At 41.6% G+C, this 19,915-nt stretch overlaps 5 protein-coding genes across 5 annotated transcripts; 2 read left to right on the top strand and 3 right to left on the bottom strand.

Annotated features, from left to right (window-relative positions):
- Positions 1–7,289: 7,289 nt before the first annotated feature.
- On the bottom strand, positions 7,290–9,349 carry TGAM01_v201477 (hypothetical protein; the record flags this gene model as incomplete). Its single annotated transcript, XM_018804831.1, has 3 exons — positions 7,290–7,793; positions 7,835–8,989; positions 9,068–9,349. The coding sequence occupies 3 exons, from the start codon at positions 9,347–9,349 to the stop codon at positions 7,290–7,292; spliced, it is 1,941 nt and encodes a 646-aa protein (XP_018662099.1).
- Positions 9,350–9,997: 648 nt separating this feature from the next.
- On the bottom strand, positions 9,998–11,601 carry TGAM01_v201476 (hypothetical protein; the record flags this gene model as incomplete). Its single annotated transcript, XM_018804830.1, has 5 exons — positions 9,998–10,427; positions 10,482–10,890; positions 10,961–11,135; positions 11,193–11,299; positions 11,355–11,601. The coding sequence occupies 5 exons, from the start codon at positions 11,599–11,601 to the stop codon at positions 9,998–10,000; spliced, it is 1,368 nt and encodes a 455-aa protein (XP_018662098.1).
- Positions 11,602–12,132: 531 nt separating this feature from the next.
- On the top strand, positions 12,133–13,864 carry TGAM01_v201475 (hypothetical protein; the record flags this gene model as incomplete). Its single annotated transcript, XM_024548772.1, has 4 exons — positions 12,133–12,192; positions 12,286–12,852; positions 12,914–13,027; positions 13,121–13,864. 4 exons carry the CDS (start codon positions 12,133–12,135, stop codon positions 13,862–13,864), a joined length of 1,485 nt encoding a protein of 494 aa, XP_024406588.1.
- Positions 13,865–16,039: 2,175 nt separating this feature from the next.
- Positions 16,040–17,227, bottom strand: TGAM01_v201474 (hypothetical protein; the record flags this gene model as incomplete). The annotated part of the gene is made up of 3 exons (XM_018804828.1): positions 16,040–16,613; positions 16,672–16,812; positions 16,887–17,227. 3 exons carry the CDS (start codon positions 17,225–17,227, stop codon positions 16,040–16,042), a joined length of 1,056 nt encoding a protein of 351 aa, XP_018662096.1.
- A 1,025-nt stretch (positions 17,228–18,252) lies between these two features.
- TGAM01_v201473 (hypothetical protein) lies at positions 18,253–19,771 on the top strand (the record flags this gene model as incomplete). The annotated part of the gene is made up of 4 exons (XM_024548771.1): positions 18,253–18,284; positions 18,343–19,087; positions 19,143–19,627; positions 19,672–19,771. The coding sequence occupies 4 exons, from the start codon at positions 18,253–18,255 to the stop codon at positions 19,769–19,771; spliced, it is 1,362 nt and encodes a 453-aa protein (XP_024406587.1).
- Positions 19,772–19,915: the final 144 nt, after the last annotated feature.

Below are 19,915 nucleotides of genomic sequence, written 5' to 3'. Positions count from 1 at the left end.
TATTATACTATTTCCAGCTGTGTGCTTTGCAGTCTTTATTTAGGGCATTAAGGAGGTTTTAAATAAAGACTTAGTTATATATTCCTTAAATATTTATTTTAATAAGTTTAATTTATTCCTAAGCCTCTTCTAGGGTTATTCTATAAGGTAGGTTTTTATTAAGGTATTATTATCTTTCCTCCTGTTTTTCTTATTCTTTTACTTATTCTCCTAAAATATATATATAGTTATATTTAGGGTTATAGGATCTATAGATGCGGTATCTATTATAGTTATAATCTAGGTCTATGGATTTATAAGTTTTATATTTATATATATTTTATGCCTTAATGTTATAGATATATAGTATATTTAAGCTGTTATAGTATAGACTTTTTTAATATCCTAGGCATTTATGGTTCTTATTTTTAAATTTATATAAGGGATATTTATAATTCCCTGTATAGTTTAGGTATATTATATTATATTAGGGTTCTAGGGCACTATATTAATAACATTTATTATTATTAGTGTTATTACTATTATATATATCTTTAAAGGTAATTGGTTTTTGGTTTAGGTTTCCCTTATATTTTATAAAAAGGTATATATTTAGAAGGGTATTAATTTACTATTAGTGTTTTTTTATTAGTTATATAGAAACTGCTTTTATAAATTCTCCTGCTTTTATTATAGGTAATTCTATCTTTACTAATTTCCTTATTTAAGAGTTCCTATTCCTCTGGCTTATTATTTTCGCATATATAATTAATATTCTATAATCTGTAAGATAAGTATTTATAAAGTGTATAGGCGGAATAAGGTTCTGTAAGGCTATAATTCTTATATTTCTTTTTATAAAAATTAAGGGTATTAATTTATATAGTTTTATAAGACTTCTTAGTTTATAGTTTCTTTAAATAGTATCCGGACCCTTTTTTACTGCTTTTATATATAAGATATAAATTATTATAGTAAGCTGTCTAGCTAAGGTAATTATAAGGTACTTTTATAATTATATTTATTTAAACCTTATCTTTAGTAGTCTTAGATTTCTTTATATTTTTCTTAGTATAGCAGTAGGCTTTATTATAGCCCTTCTTACTATAGAATTTATAAGTTATCTTAAAGCAGCAGTTTACTTTCTTATAACCTTTTTTACTATAGGCATTATAGGTTCCTAGGAACTTCTTCCTAGTAATATTATTAATGTCTATTTTCCTAGGTTAAGTATTATTATCTCTTATAATATAGTTATTTTATTTCTTTCCTTAGTTAGCTTAAGGGTAGTGTTTAACTGGGTTTTTAGTTTTTTTTACTTTTCTTTCTTATTTTCTTTCCCACTAGCAGTTATTAATTTTAATTACTTCTTAAGTAAGATTAGTAAAACTAATAGCTTATTAGTTTATCTTATAGATTTTATCTTTAACTTCTAGTTTTAGGCTATAATAATATATTTCTTTCTTTAATTTTTTAATCTAATTAACTTTAGTAAGTAATTAAATAAATATTAAAGTATATTTATAGCATAGGCCTTTCTATTTAAGGTCTCTTAGCTTTTTTTTAGCTTCTTAAGCTTTATTTATAATTCTAAAGGACTTTTTTAATTAATTTTTAAATTCCTTATAGCTTATAAATATATCCTTAGTAAGCTATATTTATTAGTTAATAGGTTTTTATTTATCCTTAAGGATTAAGCTAAATTAGTTAGCGGCAGTACCTTTTATTTAAGTTCCTGTAAAGCGGATATAAGTTTTATATTTATCCGCTAAGAAGGTATTTAAGAAGTAATACTTAAAGTAAGTTTATAAGTTATATTAAAATTTATAAAGTTTAGTAGTGTCTCTGTTAAATTTAATTAGTTATTTAGGTTTTAGGGTCCTTCCTAGTTCTAGTTTAGTGTTATCTACTAGCGCAGGTACCATTAGCGCTACAGCGGGGGCTACAGCAGGTACTATAGCGGGTGTAACCACTAGTGGATTATTTAATTATTGCTATAGGTTATTAATAGTTTAGTTTTATTAATTAATAGTAGCTTAGTGTGCTCCCTATTATTACTGCAGGTTGCCTAGCTCTTTATTTTAGGCAGTAAGAGTGCGCTAAAGCTATTATACTAATTCTTCTATAGCTATAAGCTATGCAGTAGCTTCCGCACTATTAGCTGGCAGTTAAAGTTCTTCTTAATTTAAATCTTGCGTTTTATATTCCATCTGCTTAACTAAGTCTTAGAAGTTTTTAATATTTATTTTTAATATTACCTATAGGTCTAGTAACTATTTAAATAAAAGTTATTAATATATAATAAACTATACACTAGATTATTAGTATAAGGTAAATTTCCTAAGGGATAAACCTAATAGTAATTCTGGGTTTATATTAGCGGAGCGGTTAAGAGACCTGTTAGTTAATGTAAGTAATAGTAAATAAATATCACTAAAGTGTAAGTAGTGCAGAGCGTGTTATAATCTTAATTCTATATTAATAATTAGCTATTTAAGTTATTTAATAAGCGTAAAGAAGTAAACTTATATATCCAGTTAGTCTAGATAAAATTAAGAGAATATCTCTTAATCTATTTAAGGATTAATATTTATTTTATTAATCTTATGATAAATTAAGAAGTTAATTCTCAATCCGCCTTTAGTTAGCTGTCCAGTCCTAAGTTAATCCGGTTCCGTCTACCCTATAGGCCCATTGTCGCGACTATAAGTTATTAGGTCGTGACACTTTAAGGGTAAAAATAATAATAAGTTTAGCTTAAAGGCAGATTAATTAATAGCATTAATAAACTAAGACAGGCTAATAGTAGAATTAAGCGCTAATAAAGCAGCTTAATAAGCGGCCTCCGCTTTATACTCCTTACACTTAATCCGCTTTAATTCCTTTAAGTTATTTAGCCCCTGTGTAATTGCACGCTTTATCCTCCTTAACTACTCTTATTTTTAGGTATAAAAATATTTAACCTTTACACTAAGCTTTAACTAAGCCTCCTTAACTTCCTTAAGCTCCTTATTTAATTTTAAATAATAAAATATAACTTTTTATATTTATTAAAGGGTAAGATTAAAAGCTTTATAATAAAATTTTTAATTTTTTATATAAAATAAATAATAATAAAAATCTTTTTCTAAAGTAATATATTTATAACCTTAAGACTTACAATAGGTATATAACTTTATAATAAAAATAAAATTCTTTAATATAGTGTTAGTAAAACCTTTATATTTCTTTTTCTTTTATATAAAAGTATTATTATTATCTTACTTATATTTAACTATAATAAAAATAAAGAAAGAAAACTAAGGAAAAAATAACTTACCTAAAAAAGAAAATAAATAAGGATACTTATATAATAATATAACTAAGTTTTAAGAATAAGACTAATAAGGAGGGAGTATTATATTATAACCTAATACTTATAGTTATTATAATAGGCCTATAAGGTAAAATAGAATGGATTAATTATAACCCATTTAATTAATTAAAAGCTTATGCTTACTAAAATAAGAAAAGCTAAGAAAGCTAGCTTTCCTTAATACTAAGAAAAGCTAAGAAAAATAGCTTTTTACTATAATTTAAAAACCTTAATTAAATATATAAGTTTACTTTACTACGCTTATTTAAATAACTTAAATAGCTAGTTATTAACACAGAATTAAAATTACAATACACTCTACATTACTTACTATTTAATAATATTTATTACTACCTTTTACTATTGCCTATAAATCTCCTAACCCATCCGCTAATATAAACTATAGACTAGGTTTATCCCTTAGGAATCCCATAAGCCACTAACTATCTAGGATATTAGTAACCGGGTCATTATAGGATTTAAGCAATAATTTTATTCTATGAAGAATAAAACATTGGTCATTTAGTTTATGGTATAGCAAATTACAGTTCTAGGAAGCTAAGAACTCCTGAGGTCAATTGAGCCATGAAAGATAGGAACCCGCCAACGGTCGGCCGAGCTTAAACTCCTCTTGCAGTGGAGAACTCCCTACAACGACTGAAAGCTATTACCTAATAATCACCATCTTTAACTACTCAGATTCTCAATTCTAATCTTAAATGCCTACTGCGACTCAACGGCATAAAAAGATATATCTTAGCTAGACTTAGCTAGCAAGAATGTGCACCTCTGTGCTATTTAAGCCAGTCTTACTCTTCTTAATAGTAATAAGGTTAAGGCGTCCGTTACTATTCTAGTTAATTATCTTAAAGTTAAATGTATTATCTGTGTTATGGAGTGTAGTTCCTATTTACATAATATATTTTTGGAAATTTAATGCCCTTAAAAGGATATGCACTTTTATACTATTTAAGCTAATATTACTTTTCTTAATAGCAATAAGATCTGGATGTGTATTGCCAATCCAGTCTGTAACTATAAAGTTAAATGTGTTGTCTGTGTTATAGAGTGCAGTTCCTGTCTGCAGGATGAATTCTTAAAACTTTAAAGCCCCTAAGAGAATATGCACCTCTATGCTGTTTAAACTAGTGTTACTCTTCTTAATAGCAATAAGGTCTGGACGTCCTCCATTACTATTCCAGTCTGTTATTGCGAAATTGAATGTATTGTCTGTGTTATGGAGTGTAGTTCCTGTCTGCAGGATAAATTCTTAGAGCCTTAAAGCCCCTGAGAGAATATATACCTCTGTGCTGTTTGAATTGGTGTTACTCTTCTTAATGGCAATGAGGTCTAGAGGTCCTCCATTACCATTCCAGTCTGTTATTGTGAAATTAAATGTATTGTCTGTGTTATGGAGTGCAGTATCTGTTTGTAAGATAGGCTCCTGAAAATTCAATATTACTAGCGAGGACCTTGGTCCTGACAGAGTTGCATCCATCTGTTTGACCTGGCCCTTGGTAAATATAGTATAGACTATATTATCTGTGTAGTCTATGTAGTTTATAAAGAGGTCCCTGTTAGGTCTGTTATTGCATGAGATCTTGGGAAACGTTGGCTTTCCTCTGTCGTATCTAGCTTGGTTTGGCGTGTCTTTGTACTGATCCGAGCAAAGCATATCCTATTCACCAAGCACCCGCACCCGCACCCGCATCCGCGCTTTATCAGCCGCACGCAGTTCCCGTCATCTAAAACGAGTTGACACGGGGATTAAGAGCAAAGCATATCCTATTCACCCCGCACCCGCACGGCCACGTCTCCCGCAGTCATTATCACGACTGCTGTAACGAAGAAGCTACAGTCATGAGCTTCTCCGCAGTATCGTCCGTTGCTTATACTGCTTGCATTGAATGCAAGGAGCGCAAACGGAAGTGCGATAAGGTGAAGCCCAGATGCGAAACATGCACTAGGTAAGATAGAGAGACATGGGTCTGCTCTGGTGACCTGAACAAGCTAATCGTTGTCGTAGAGTTGGTCGGACGTGTCGATACGAGCACGTAAATACAGTTCCGAAAGATGCTCCTGCTAGGAGACGATACACTCCTCGATCCGGAAACAATCGGTCTCGTACGTCCAGTGCTAGTGAAGTCACTGCAAGCAGGTAACCAAAAAAATTGCCAGAAGTATCAGCAGGCAATGTCCATTTTCCATTATTCTCTCCGATCGACCCGTTCTGCCACCACCAGCTACGGAAACCCATGGTTGATGTCCTCCTGGGCAACGAGGCAATCAAGATTATCGGGGCCGTTGAAAATATACGACTCATTTCTGACAATTATTTCAGAACGATACACACATGGATGCCTATTATCGCAAAAGGACGATATTCCGATCGTCTGCCAGGTATTTGGACGACACCGCATGCAGACTTTATTGTATTGACGTTATGCCTGCATCTTATAACTCAAAATCCAGGCGATGCTAGCGAGATGCAATCGTCTCTTTACGTGGCTACCAAACGCTGCATAAATCTCTTGGAGTCTACTGGTTATTTTTCAGTCGAAGTTATCCAGTCTTATTTGTTAATTTCGATTTTCGAGATGAGTCACGCAATCCAACCTGCTGCATCAATATCGATCGCTGCGTGCGCCCGGATTGGAGATGCCCTCGAGCTAAATAAGAAATGGCGCCAAGAGAGACCCAAGGATCCCATCATTAATACAATAGCAGAAGAGGAGAGGCGTGTATGGTGGGCCATCAACATCGTTGACAGGTAAACTTGCTCTTCATCAACGTAGAGATAGGCTCGATTGCACTGCTGAAATACCAAAACTGATTTATACTAAACCAGTTGCAAGTGCTTCAGGGAAAGATAAATAAGATGGTATGCATATCACAAGCTGACTGGATAGCTAGACATATTAATCTCTGCAACAGAGATGACTCTTTCTGCACAAAAGACCCCAGGGCCTGCGACCTTCTACCAATGCATGACGCCCTATGGGATCAGAATGTAAGGTAAAAATCACACTGTAAGATTTTTTGTTAATCGGTCGGGACAGACTATGGGTTCAATCACTGCGTCTAATATATCGACGTCGCCGAGCGTTTCTGTTGGTCCGTTAGCACGTGAATGTCAAGTATCCCATCTCATTGGGCGTTTGCTCAGACACGTCGTCGAACCAACCCCAAATGCAGATTTTAATGCAGAGGAAGCCATTCTGCTGGAAAGGACGCTATCCGCCTACAACACGCTTTTGATGAAAGATAGCGATAATCCCTGTGAGTTTTCTTGCGCAGCGATTGGGATGTGTAGCAGGTATGTCTTGACGCCGCAATAGTGATATTGGCCATCTAACAGGCGATAGTGCTCTTATGATACTGTATGACTCTGCTCTAAAGTCAGAGGGCGTCGTCCAGAGCGATAAAATCAGCAGCCTGCGTACTCGTGTAAACTCTCTTTCTGCCGAACTTGTATCATTTTCTCATTATCTGTTCGTGGACCCGCAGTCTGTTGATTTAGATGAGTTGTCGCCTTTCGTGCCTCATTCTCTCTATCAGGCGGCTGTTATTCAAGGTCAGTTATGGATAAAGACAAGCGATATACATTATATGGAAGCTTTAGGATCACTACGAAGTGTATTGCATACTCATAGCAAGAGGTGGACAGTAGCAGGTATGTAACAAGAGTTATATTAAAAAAGTAATTCACTAAATGTATATAGGCAAATATTTGAAGGCTCTCGACTACTTCTCTACCCTACAAGACTAAATTGGGTAGACCAGGCTTTCAGTTGCAGAATGGGACTTTAATTTTACAGATATCTGCAGAATTAATATTATTTAGTTATAGGGATAAAATGCTGTATTTACTATCTAGTGTATAGTTTGTTATATATAGATATATATAATTAAAAAATCCAACTGTCTATAAGTTTTACATTTAATATTCGAATAGCTAAGTACTCTTATCTCTTACTAGGTAGCCACTGAGCAATTTCACGGCCAATAGTGTGCGGATAACCTTCTTGAATATAATGGAGACCAGCCCTAGATACACAATTTTTGTGTTTTGGAGCTTCTTAACAAAATTCTCTACTGTCTCCTTTGTAATAATAACCGCGGTTTCAGCCCAGAAGACAAGCTTCTGACTATCAGTATGCAGTAGCCAATCTACATACTTGTTAACGTTTTCCCACACGTCAGCAGGGTATCCTTCAATTGGAATCTCATTGGGAAACCGCCAAAGTGACTCGCGTAATTCCAATTGGAGGAATGGGCGACGATATTGTCCCATCTCTTCCTCAGATAGTTGCCGTAAAATGTTGAGAGGCAAAACCTTTTCAATGAAAACGTTTTGGTTGATTAGCAGCTCCCGCCCGAGGATGGGATCGCGAAATGCCTTGAAGTTCTCCGCGAAAGTAGGGCGAAACACGTCCCAGTTTGGAACGGGGAGCACGAACTCAAAAAATGTGATACCGGTAACGCGATCCTCATGACGACGTGCCCAGTCAAAGCAAGTGCTGAGCCCCAGTCGTGGATAACAAGGGCAATCCTTTCGGTTGGTAGGAGGGTATCGAGGAAGGCTGCTTTTTGAACTCTCATGATATATTCTCGTGTGGTTTCTGGGCCTCTCTTGTATTTGTCGAGATTGTGGGTCTCCAGCCAGGTAACATGGCTTGGCCTGTTGAAGCACGCCTTCTCAATCTCTGATTCATCTGATTCTAAGAGTGCGTAGAGCAATTTGTCGTACTCTGCATGAGCTGATCCCAGCTCGACCGCTGGATATAGACACTGCGTGGCGATGTGCCACTGAGTCGCTTCGTCAGGCATAGAGACAATATCATTGGTTGAAGGTCCTACGTGGATGATGCACCCGATTGAAACTGCCTGAAGGCGAAAACCAAAGGGACCTTTTAGTTTGTCGATAATTTGGGTTGAGTCCACTTCGTCTTCGTACGCTTTCGAGAGCTGACCAAGGGGATCGCTGAGATTCGCCATGAGGAGTTTCTTCACCAGATTTCCAGTCTTGAGAGTTTTGAATTCATCTTTGAAAAGATTCCACTCATTCATGAACACCATCGTGTCCTTCCACACCTCATAGAGGGACTTGCTGTAGTCCACCGGAAACTGCGCGGCGTCCGAGGCAAGTCCGACGAGACCGTAGACTTTGTCTCTTGGATCCGAGCATTTCGCGTCTTCGTGCTCTTCGAGTAGCCTCTTGAGAGTGTGCGAGCCGCTGTATTTCTCCTGGCGCAGTATTTTGTCCAGATTTAGTGGCCCGGATGTCCTATTATTGTTATACTTTGCGATGAGGTGCCTGAAATACTCCCACGAGAAAGACTCGGTTCCAAAGCAGACCCGGAGCTTCTTCGCTCGCCCAATCTCTTGCAGCATCCAAAGGCGATCCCAGTAGGGGTCAGTTCGCAAGTGTCTAACCATCTCCTGCAGAGTGCTGCTGCTACCCTGGGGGAAATCTTCCTCAGGCTTCTTGCTCTCTTCTGGCTTCAGCTTGCCTTTAATTTTTATTTGGATATCTGCGTACTTGCTCCCCAACCAAACCACGACCGTGCTGGCTCTGAAGTAAATTTGGTCCATGATCCTAACCTGTCGACTCCGTTCCTCCACATCACTCTGGTTTATGCAGATGGCGTCGATCTAGAATAGCTGATAGGCCTTCTTGAATATAATATGGCTGCGGAGGAATAGGAGTGCATCCATTAGGTTTTTCCCGACCTCGAATGGGTGGCCATTCGGGGTGATAGTATCGTTCGCCTTCTCTATGCCCCACATGTATGACAGCGCCTCGAACTTGGGCCTGCTACCGAAGGTGACCTCCGTCGGCGTGCAAACTAAAGGGTCGCTCTCATGTGCAGTCGGCTGTATCTCAACTAGTCGCAAGCTGTTTTTGTCAAGCTCTCTCCCTCGATAAGGCAGCACGTTGTCTGTCCTGGGTTTCGTGCTGCTCTCGGGTTTTTGGCCCGGGTCTATCCTCCGACGTGACTGGTTCGCACTCATGATTTCTAGAAGTAGTTGTTAAACTAGAAGGGAAATAATCTTAATATTAAGGTAAGATAAAATTTAAGACATTGTAAGGGGAAGCTGATGTTTGTTTCAAGACAATTTAAGAATAAGCGCCCAAGTTATGGCCCCGCGCCGCTGGCCGCCTTGTTGATCCAGGACGATTGGCGGGAATTCAGCCTTGTGCAAGGCATTAACACAGGCAGACACAACGTCTCTCATACAACAAAACATAGGAGAATCTCTAGCCTAGGGAGCCAATTAGGCTAGCGTTTTAGTTTAGTCTGCTTAAGATTGATGAGTTGTCAGTGTGTAAACTGTTTCGGATGCTCAGTAAGCAGCTCAGCCCCGAGCACCTCGAGGTAATTGGTATCCAGAGAACTAAATAGAGCACATATTTTACTTTTTCTTTTGGGCGAGTTGACTTTTGGGCGAGTTGATACTTACTAACACCAGGCTAAAGAGGCTCCTTTCTTCTCTATGTTAGTACATCACGATGGAACTGTAACTTGCTAACAATAGTACGCGCCGACAGGGATATCAAGCCACGACTTAACTAAAAAAAGATGTCTATTATAATCGTATCTAATCAATCTATGTCGTCTTTTGCCGTATATCATATCTCATGGGACAATACTAGGCATACTACACTTTCTTCCTCAACTGGAAACCCACCAAGGCGTGTCTTGACATAATCGCCAAGACCGCTCCTAGCAGTAGCGACACTCCACAGAATACAATCAAGCCGGAGAAATGCCCATCCTGATCATTGATAATGGCTCCGCCGATGGGGCTCCCGACCAGGGCGCCAATGGAACCTACCGCGTAGAGTGAACCGGTGCGTGTGCCCAGCTTGCGTACGTCTGATATGGATGCTACCATGGCGGGAACAATGGACAAAAAGCACCCCGAGGCAAAGCCGTACAATACACTGTAGACGATAAGCGGTGCGCTGGAAGCCGCGGGCAGCCAGAGAGCCAGGGTGACGATGCCGCCGAAGAGAGTAAGGAGAATCATGATATTGAAGACGCCGTAGCGGTCGCCTAAGTGAGCGGGGAGGATACGACCAAATGTGCTACACCTGTTAGCTTTACAAAATAACACCCAGAACACTATAGCAGACACTCACGATGCAGCATTTATGATGGAGACCAAATAATCGGCCAGCCCCGTTGACATGCCTTCCGCCTTGGCTTGCACGATGATAAAGGTGAACGGCAAGAAAGCACCCAGATAGAATATGAATGCAGACGCGGTGAGAAGCAGGAAAGGTCTCTCGGCAAAGGGCGTCACAAAATCCATAAAATTAAACTTCCTCCCCGTTGGAGGCAGCCTCGACTTGACTGTTAAGTTGCCAATGACGAGTAGTCCGAGGAACAGCAACGCTGTAGAGCGCATGGCCCAGCCGAAGCCGATGCGCACAACGAGACGCTCTACCATGATGGGCAGGACGACGCCGCCAATGCTAGATCCGGCGGTGACGATGCCGAAGGCGAGGGCTCGGTGTGCGCGGAACCAGGTGCCGAGGGCGGCGATTGCTATCAGCGGTTGTTTGTTAAACTTGATGGATATGGGAGAGACGCATTGGATTGCGGTGGGAATACATACGGGCATAGAAGAGAAACGAGCAGCCAAGGGCACTGCAAATGCTCTGGGAGAGGAGAATCTGGTAGTACTCCTTGGAGATTGAGGTCATCATGAGCCCGAAAACATGAAGAAAGGTGCCTATTAAGATGGGGATTCGGGGGCCGAGCTGGTCGGTCATATAGCCAACGAGGGGACCCTATCGTTATATTAGGATCTGTAACTTCAATACGATGGGGGAAGGGATGAGCCGTACCCCGAAGAAAAGCATAAAGGATTCCACAGAAGGGATCCACGCCACGGTGCTGGGCGAGTATGCCTTGAGTTGATGCGATTGGTAGTAGTCTTGAAATATGCCGATACCTAGACAGCCAAGTTAGTAAGCGTTGTCTGACAGCTTGGATGACTTCTTTAATACAATTGATCCATCCGAAACTCGCAAACACGGTACAGAACCCTCCTAAAACAACCATCCACGCTGCCAGGCCGCCATTGGGTGGAGGGCCAAAGTCTGGCTCTGTGGACGCTCCTTGTTGCTGTTGCTGCGACGGCGACTTTTCAACATCTGCGGCTGCGTCTTGTTGCTTCAAATATTGTTCTTGATATTGTTTTTCGACATCAGTCGAGGAGCCTGAGGATGCTCCAGGAATTGGAGACGACGACATTGCTGCGGCAGTCTTGGAAACGCGATGAGAAGGGGATCTCCTCTAGAATTGTGAGATTGTCTCTGTCCTTTGGTCTCTGAAATCCAGGACGTCGCGTCTTCTATATATCTATTCATCATCTTGTCACGCCCACATCTTAGGTCTTGCAAAGCACGGATTCAAAGAGCAGTTCCCTGTCGCGCATCTCGAGCGATGGTTCCGAATCTGGTTAACTGTACACTGCCTGACATATAGCCAATGACGCACCGACCCATGATCCGCAGAGCCCAAGGAATCCTTCATTTTCTCCTCCCCGGGAGGGCCCGCGCTTATTACGAACTCATCGGATATAAACATCACATCCCTGTCGAATCTACTCGCTGCTTGGTTCCGTGTTGAGTCTAGCGCATGCCATCAAACTTTCTGCGTATCCAGCTTCCAAGCGCTGGTCTGGTCCACCTCCACTCAGCTCACTCACTTACATCTCAGCCCATAACCCTTGCCATTGCCATGACATGATGCGGCAAAACATTACGAACCAACATCCAAAATATGGTCGGGATCCCGGGAAAATCAAAGGCTTGTAGGGACTGCAAGAGGCGTCGTGTCAAGGTATTGCTCGCATCCTCCCACTCACTGCCGAACCCTTCCCTGTCCCTGTCCCGCTTCGTCCCGTCCGGTCCTTGTATCTAATTCGCCTCCTAGTGCGACTTGACATTGCCCTCGTGCATGAGATGCATCAAGGCCGGAATTGTATGCAAGGGCTACGAGCAGGCGATGCTCTGGATCAACAGCACCCCGGACCATCCTAATGTCACTGCCATCTCTGCCATCACTGATGCCCAGCTACACCAGCGCCAGCAGTGCTCTCCATCCTCAGAATGGGCTCGACTTCTCCATCAACTCCGTGCCCAGCTCTCCCAGCCAAACTACGACACTTCATACTTCAGATCCCAAGCTTTGCGCATTCTTCAAGGCATTTACCTCCCTCAGCCACACACCGCAACATGCGACGAAATCGGCGACGACCCGACGCCCTCGTCCTGGATCAGGGCCGTGTGCCAGATGCAGGCTCCAAGTAGCACCCTCGATCACTCTCTTCTAGCATTTTGCGCCGTCCAGGTCAACTTGTCTGGTGATTCGTGCCTGTCTCAGGACGAGACAGGCCAAGTTTACAACCACGCTCTGAGCAAGCTCATTGAAGACTTGGACTCTCGGCAGCCGAGCAGCGACGAGATGCTGGCTGCCATCGTGGCCTTATCGACATGTGAGGTATGCTTACAGACTCCTCCAATCTTTTGGGAGTAAGTAGAGAATGTGGCTGATCAGACAGCTGTTCGTTTTCCCCACGGACTCAAGCTGGAGCGCCCACGCGCAGGGCATATCCGAACTCCTTCGCAATCGCGGCGTGCCGGAGCAGGCCACGGCGAATTGGAGAAGCTTATGCGTGCGATTGTGTATAATATGTGTATTTATAGCTACCAAATCACCAATTTCACAATCATGTCAACTCCCTCGCTGACCCCTGATTCCCCACTAGGTCATTCAAGGGTTGGGACAAAGACGTTCTCTTGGTCTTGAAGCAGACAGATGGCGACGTTTAATCGGCCCTTCGGGTGCTGACGACTCCTTCGTCCGAATGATGCATATAATTGTCGATGTACCCTCTATGCTGCAAGAAGCACATGCAATCCTTTTAAGCGGCAACAACCCTTTGGCTGCCTCGCAGCACAGCGCCCGCCTCATACAAAAATTTGAAGAGCTCGATTCTTGGAGACAGTTTCGCCAACGCAGCGTAGCGCCCGACCCCTTGTACTGGACCGTCATGTCCAAGATGAATCACCCCGCCGACGAGGGATACGCAGATAAGCTGTTTCCGTTCGCTCTGATGTTTTCGTCTATGGGAAGCGCGATTCAATGGATATTTTGCTCTACAGTTATGCTACACGTCATTGAGGCAGCTTTCCTCCTTGAAGCGTTGGAATTTACCACACCAAACGGTACCGGCAGCATATCTCCATCACCGTCAGATAACAGCAGCTCCATGCTGGCAGAGGCAGATGGACTAGCTCGCATGCTCTGCCAGAGCATTGAGTTCTGCTACCGCAATGATAACGGCCTCTTCGGGGCCCAGGCGACGTGCTCTACGCAGTGGACTCTGCGTAGATACTTCCGTCGACGCGGACTTGCCAGGGAGTTGGAATGGTGCAAGAGAATCAAGAATATAAGGGGCCTAGCGTCAAGGTGTGGGATCGATCTGATGCAATTTGGGCCTGATTGGTGATGGGCTTTGCGTGCGTTCCTCTTTTCAACATAGTTCTGTTTAGTACCGAAACCCTTTCGATGAGGGCAATGTTCTTGGCCTGAAAGAGGGTTCGAGATTGGCCTAAAGTCTGTCGACACAGATAGACGGCAACATCGATGTGACTGCAAAGTGATTAGCCTACAAGCCTTTTCGATGCAATAGAGGTGGACAATGGCGTCGAGGCCGACGGTTACTATAATGAACGCAAACTCCAGCGTCGGCGCGCCACTCACAAGCGTGGTATCACCTGAGATACAAGGCTATTGTAAGTTATATAGCCAAGAGCTCCTGGTTTAGTGTTTCGCTATATAATAATATTTAAGCAATTTACTCAAGGTAGTATATGCTATATTAAAGTAAATATATAATAGTTATTACAACCCAATATATAGATTGGTATATATTATAAATTAAATATGAACTAAATAATTAATTAATAAAAAGTTTATAATAACTTTATATTAGCTTTATGAATAGTTAATATAAGCTAATTATTAACCTTAGTTAACTTTTATAAAATAATTTACTGTATAAGTTAAATTAATTATATTTATTAAATAGCTTAAATAATTAATTATTAATAGAATAATAATATTAAATATAAGTTAAATTGTATTTACTAACTATATAACTTATATAATATACTTAATAATTAAATATAATACAGCTAGGACAGGGCAATTTAGCTAATAAATATATGCGCCTTTACCTCTATATTATAAGTTGCTGGTTCTAGGTAATATTGCAGCTGCTTGCCTTATCCATTATATCTGGGTCTAAGTACCTATGTGACGTAAAACCGTAGAAGCCTAAATTAAGTGATAAAGGGACTTACCACAGAGAGGCGCTCCATTTCTACAGAAATTCATATCGAAATAAGCTTTCTATGCATAACAGCTCGCGGACGATAGGTGTCGATCGTGCTCACTTGCGATCATTCAGCAAGATTGAGATTAGGCGGCAGCCAGGATGGACCAAGCTGTAGACCAGATGACGATAACTCTTATCATCATTCCGAGCGCTTTTGGTGGCTGTTTACAAGATTGGATCGCCATCCAAAGTGGCTGGACATGGCATGGCGTTGAGCTGAAGACTTGTGCCAGCCACAAAACCGGTTCCGCCTCTTATGGACATGCAGCACTTCCAAGGGATTTCTGACTAGGTAGGTATTTGGCAAGTTGGACATCCAAAGTTAAAATCTTCATGAGTAGATGCGTAATTCTGTGACTGGTCGCACTCAAAAGCTAGAGTGGTGATTGTATCTAGATTGACGCCAGATTCGCATGTTCCAGCTTCCATGTGCAGCATCATAGCGGATTTTGTCCGGAAGCAGCGATGGCAGCCAAAGCACTTAACGGTTCTTGGGGCATGAGTGATTTGATGCTGTAATAAGAGGAGCGTTGAAAACGTTAGATACTATTGGGTTACTATATGTAAAGCATGGTTTAATAGACAAACATTATTTCGATTAGCTGGTGTTTCAATATACTGTCCGCACGTTGAGCACCTATTGTGCTCATCGACATCGTGCTCGTAGAGCTTCTCCGAGGTAGCGAATTTTATGTTGCAACAAGTGCAAAAAAAGTGCAATACCTCCAAGTGGTCATTAAGATCATCGTGTTCTGCAAAATCTGGCGCTGGAGTGCACAAATGGCAAATGTTATGGCTTTGAGAATCGTGAAGATGCTGCTGCTTGGCAGAGTTTGAATTAAACCTCTTGTTACATCGGGAACAAATATAGAATCTTGATATAGTGAAAGGCGAAATTAGTGTCCCTAAAGCTTTTAGTTAATTATCTTAGGAGGGGCAGCTTTAGTCTACAAGAGGCCACTAGGCAGCATTTAACATGTACTCAATGAACCTCTAAAATAACAGGCTGATATACGCTGGAACTTCAATCTCGTGGCGGACATGTATTTTGAGTATCGGAAGCAGCGGAAGCTTGTATGATTACTTGGAGACAGCAGATGGGAGAATCGGATCAGAGGGCTGTAGCGGTGTTTCATCTTCCATATATCAGTATGTACTATAGATTAAGTACAGACCAAGCAGCTAATTATCTATGTTAACCGCGACACAGCGTTAACCTTTAGGAAAGCCAATTATTATAAAAACACTTAGTTCACTTAGTATAGTCTATATTAAACCACATCCCTAAGAAATTTCTGCTGCCAGATCAATCAAAAAGCTCCACATTGATTCTTTCTTCCAGCCTTTCTTCTTCCACTCATTCGCTGACTGAGGAAAGAGCTCAACAATACCCTCAATTGTCATATCATGTGCAAGAATCATAAACACATCATCTCGAGCATCCGCGGCTTGTGCGCCTTTGATAGTTTCTGTTGCTACCGCCGCATCATCCGCAAGTACTGGATCGAAAAACGGCTCATTTTCCTGACGGCCGCGCTGGGTGTTCATTTTTCGGAACTGAGCCCCAGTGAAAGCCGATGCTGCTCTCTTACTAGTCGAGGCAAATCTGAGAACGTTGGGGATGGGCAGAGCTTTAGAGGGCCGCATTTCACCTGCATGGTGACTCAAGTCGCCTCCCATCAAAATGAAAGTGTCAGGATCAGTGGTAGTGCGCGCTAGTCCAGACAAATGGCCAGTGCAATGTCCAGGTGTGTCTAGTAAGTAAAACGATCCATCGCCAAAAAAGTCAAAGGCACGAAAAGCTCCTATATGGATGGAGTTATGTCCTTCAAATGTAATTTCTCTGATATCGCGATCTCTGATGTGCTATTAGTCTAGCGATATGTCTTAAAATTGTGGAAGTATAAAAGACTTACTGGGAGTAACTCTCGAGGATGTGAGAATCTGGGTGGGTGGGATATCCAGGAAAATATGCCTTCGTAAACCCGGGCCCAACAACAAGCTCTGTAGACGCCGGAAAGGTTGTCATGTCGCCAACATGATCAAAGTGCCAGTGACTAGATCGTCAAATAAGTATGAGTAAAAGCGGTAATAATCCGTGAATAGGAGGAAAACACATAACAAGGCTTACCTCCATACAACACTCTCGATCCGGTCTGGATTGAGACCGTGCTCCCTGATAATATCTGCAACATTTGCCTTTACATCAAGTGAACCGTTTATCATTGTGATTTGGTTCTGTATCAGAGGAGCGCGTGTCTTTGTGTCGCAATGACAACCAAGATCGAAGAGCACCTTTCGACCCGTTGAATTCTCGACTAGAAATGACCATGTGCCCAATGGAGGAAATTTCTCAAACCCACCTACACTGGGCCTCAGTAGGAGGTCAGTCGGCATGCCATACATGCGCATAGTCGTATCAATGATGCAAACACGAGCAGCTGCGCCAGGAGGAATATCAAAGGAATCCATCTCGGTGACTCAATCTGAAGTACGTTATCTGAATTACAGTAGGAGTGAGATAGTATACGGTCCATCATGTCTCAATTTATAGTTGGGTATCTCATATTCAAGTCTCGGTTTTCGGTTGCCGGCTATGCAGCCTATAATGCAGCATACCGATTAGCGGATCTACATGGTTATGGTGTTAGTGTTTGACTACGACATGTACTTGGAGATATGTCATACAGTTGATGCCCGCTAATAACATTTAACTACAGTTAATGGCCATGAATGAGTGATCTATCCTGGCACTGTCTTTATAATAATTTGCGATTGCTATTATTACATGGACTGTCTTGTTTGAATCTTGGCGTATGATGCCTGTTAAGTGCATGCTGTGTCTTATTAATGTATAGAGTAGATTTTTGACCTATTTTGGTTTCCTTAACTATGAGACCTGTCAATTTACAAGATGCTTCAAATATTTCGAATATATCTTGTTATGAACAGGAAGCGAACATTCTTATAGAAAGGCAAGTTTATATATGTTCAGAGAAGCTTTCATATACTAAGTCTATTATAAAGAAGTAAGTTAAACTCTAGTACGTATACTGAGTCTGTTGTTATTCTGTACTACCTTAAACGTATTCTAAGACTTTATATTAGCCAAGGCTCAGTGTCACAGCGGGTTACTTTTGGAGAGCATCCACTTTAGGCGATCTGATTACCAATAAATAACGCGCCATGTGCTGATAAATCAGATTCCTTCCTGTCTCGACTACCGACTACCGATTGCCGTCTACCGATTGCCCGGTATAAGGCGATATGTCCTTCCAACATTTACTATTACTTGGCCAACCGCTTAAACTAAAACAAGCCGGCCAACATCTTCGAACTCATCGACTGTCATGCCGCTTCGACGACGAGCTCGCATCGTGTGTACTGAGTGCCATGCGCGCAAAGTAAGATGAGCCCATTGTTTCTCGTATGAAGCCCATACTATGCTGACGCTTAGCTTAGGTAAAATGTGACTTAACAAGTAGCCCAGATGGTATATGTCAAAATTGCCGACGTCTGCAACAGACCTGTGTGTGTGTCCTCCACTTTTCTCAGCCACCCGAACGATATTGACCACGGTTGACCAGTCAACGCCGTAGCTGCCGAAGTAAGAAGAAAGCTGCCTATAGAAATCATTGGCAAGAATCTCCCACAATAAATGCGCAAGAAGAACCGGGCTTGTCCTCACCTGCATCTTCAAACAGTAGGGCAGCTAATACCTCAGTCACGGCTTTGCCCGCCTCCCAAAGTAACCACGAGTTCAGAATTCATTGCTCCACGGGGCTTTTGTACGACGACTCTGCCGCATACACCGCCCCGGGGGGTAATCAGAAAGATTTTCCCTCTGGTACATGCTCAATTCAAGGTTCAGTTTCGGAATCAGTCAATGCGATTGCTCTGCCTCGGCCAACTCTTCTAAAAGCTTGGTTCGCCGCATACATGACTAACACATCTCACTACTGTCCTGTTGTCGATGTTAAGGATGTCCTTGGACCTGAAGGAGCATCGAAATCTTTGAATCTGGCGGTGTGTATGGTTGGTAATATTATGCGTCACGATCCAGATGGCCCACAAGTTGCTGTTGACTTTTATCAACAACTGAAGCTTTTTTTGGCAACCGGTGGCGAGGTAGACGCTATCTCTACCCTTAAAGCGATATGTTTGGCGTCCTGTCTCAGCATTGAACCTTCCAGTCCTATTCGTCTTCACGGCCCATTATATTGGACGAGTGCCGGTATCAGTCTAGCTCTTCAAATCGGCTTACACCGAGAAGCCACTTATAAGAATCGAAAGGATACATCACACCTGCGGAGGATCTTCTGGTATCTTCGGGTACGTTATTCGATATCGTCGGATAAAACATTTTGAATCTGACAAACAAGGGCAGAACAGTGACGCTTTTCTCACAGCGTGCTGGGGCAGGCCACGCCTCTTGCGATGCAACGACTATGACACAAAGCCTCCAGAAGCAGAAGATTTTGATAATCCTGGGCTCGATTCGCTAATCTTCATTGAAACAACCAAACTTTGCGATATTTTAGAGTTCTTATCCGACTACTTTGCGGAGCAACAAGGCGCAGCTACTAGCCTGATCAGCATGGGTGATGCCTTGGTGGACTGGATCAAGCACTTACCACCAGAACTGTGTCTCTATGACAGAGATGGCCATCGAAAACTTTATTCTCGCCCTGTTTCTGAGCTATTCATTCAGTACTTTGTCACAATTATTCTGGGTCAATTACCAAGGCAGAAGCAAAAGGAACACTTGCCCCCACCATCAATTTCGTCGTTTGTAGCAGCTTCCTGCGCCGTGGAGCTTTATGACGAAATTAATTGTCGAGACGATAGCGTGTCCCTTCTCCCTATGCACGGGTTTTTCTGTCTATCTATCTCACTCCCTTTACTTTGCTGCCAAGTCAAGGATTCAAGCACAAGGGCCGAGGCGAGGCGGCAGAGGATGATTGGAGTGCTTCGTTCGGTCCTGGAACGTATGCGAGGAAGATATGGAGACGCTGATATGATTATCCACAAAATGGACTGGCTACAAAAGATAAGAGATCAATCGCAGAAAAGAAACAAGGCAAGCAATGTTATACCAACCTGGGGCTGCGAGTCTTTTCTAAATTGCAGTTTGTTGTTCCCCTTTCCTAGGAAAATGTC

Source organism: Trichoderma gamsii (assembly GCF_001481775.2).
Source record: "Trichoderma gamsii strain T6085 chromosome Unknown Scaffold_3.2, whole genome shotgun sequence".
In the NCBI taxonomy this organism is placed as follows: Eukaryota; Fungi; Ascomycota; class Sordariomycetes; order Hypocreales; family Hypocreaceae; genus Trichoderma; species Trichoderma gamsii.
The sequence above is the reverse complement of the archived record's forward strand: the minus strand, read 5'-3'. Positions and strand labels throughout refer to the sequence as shown.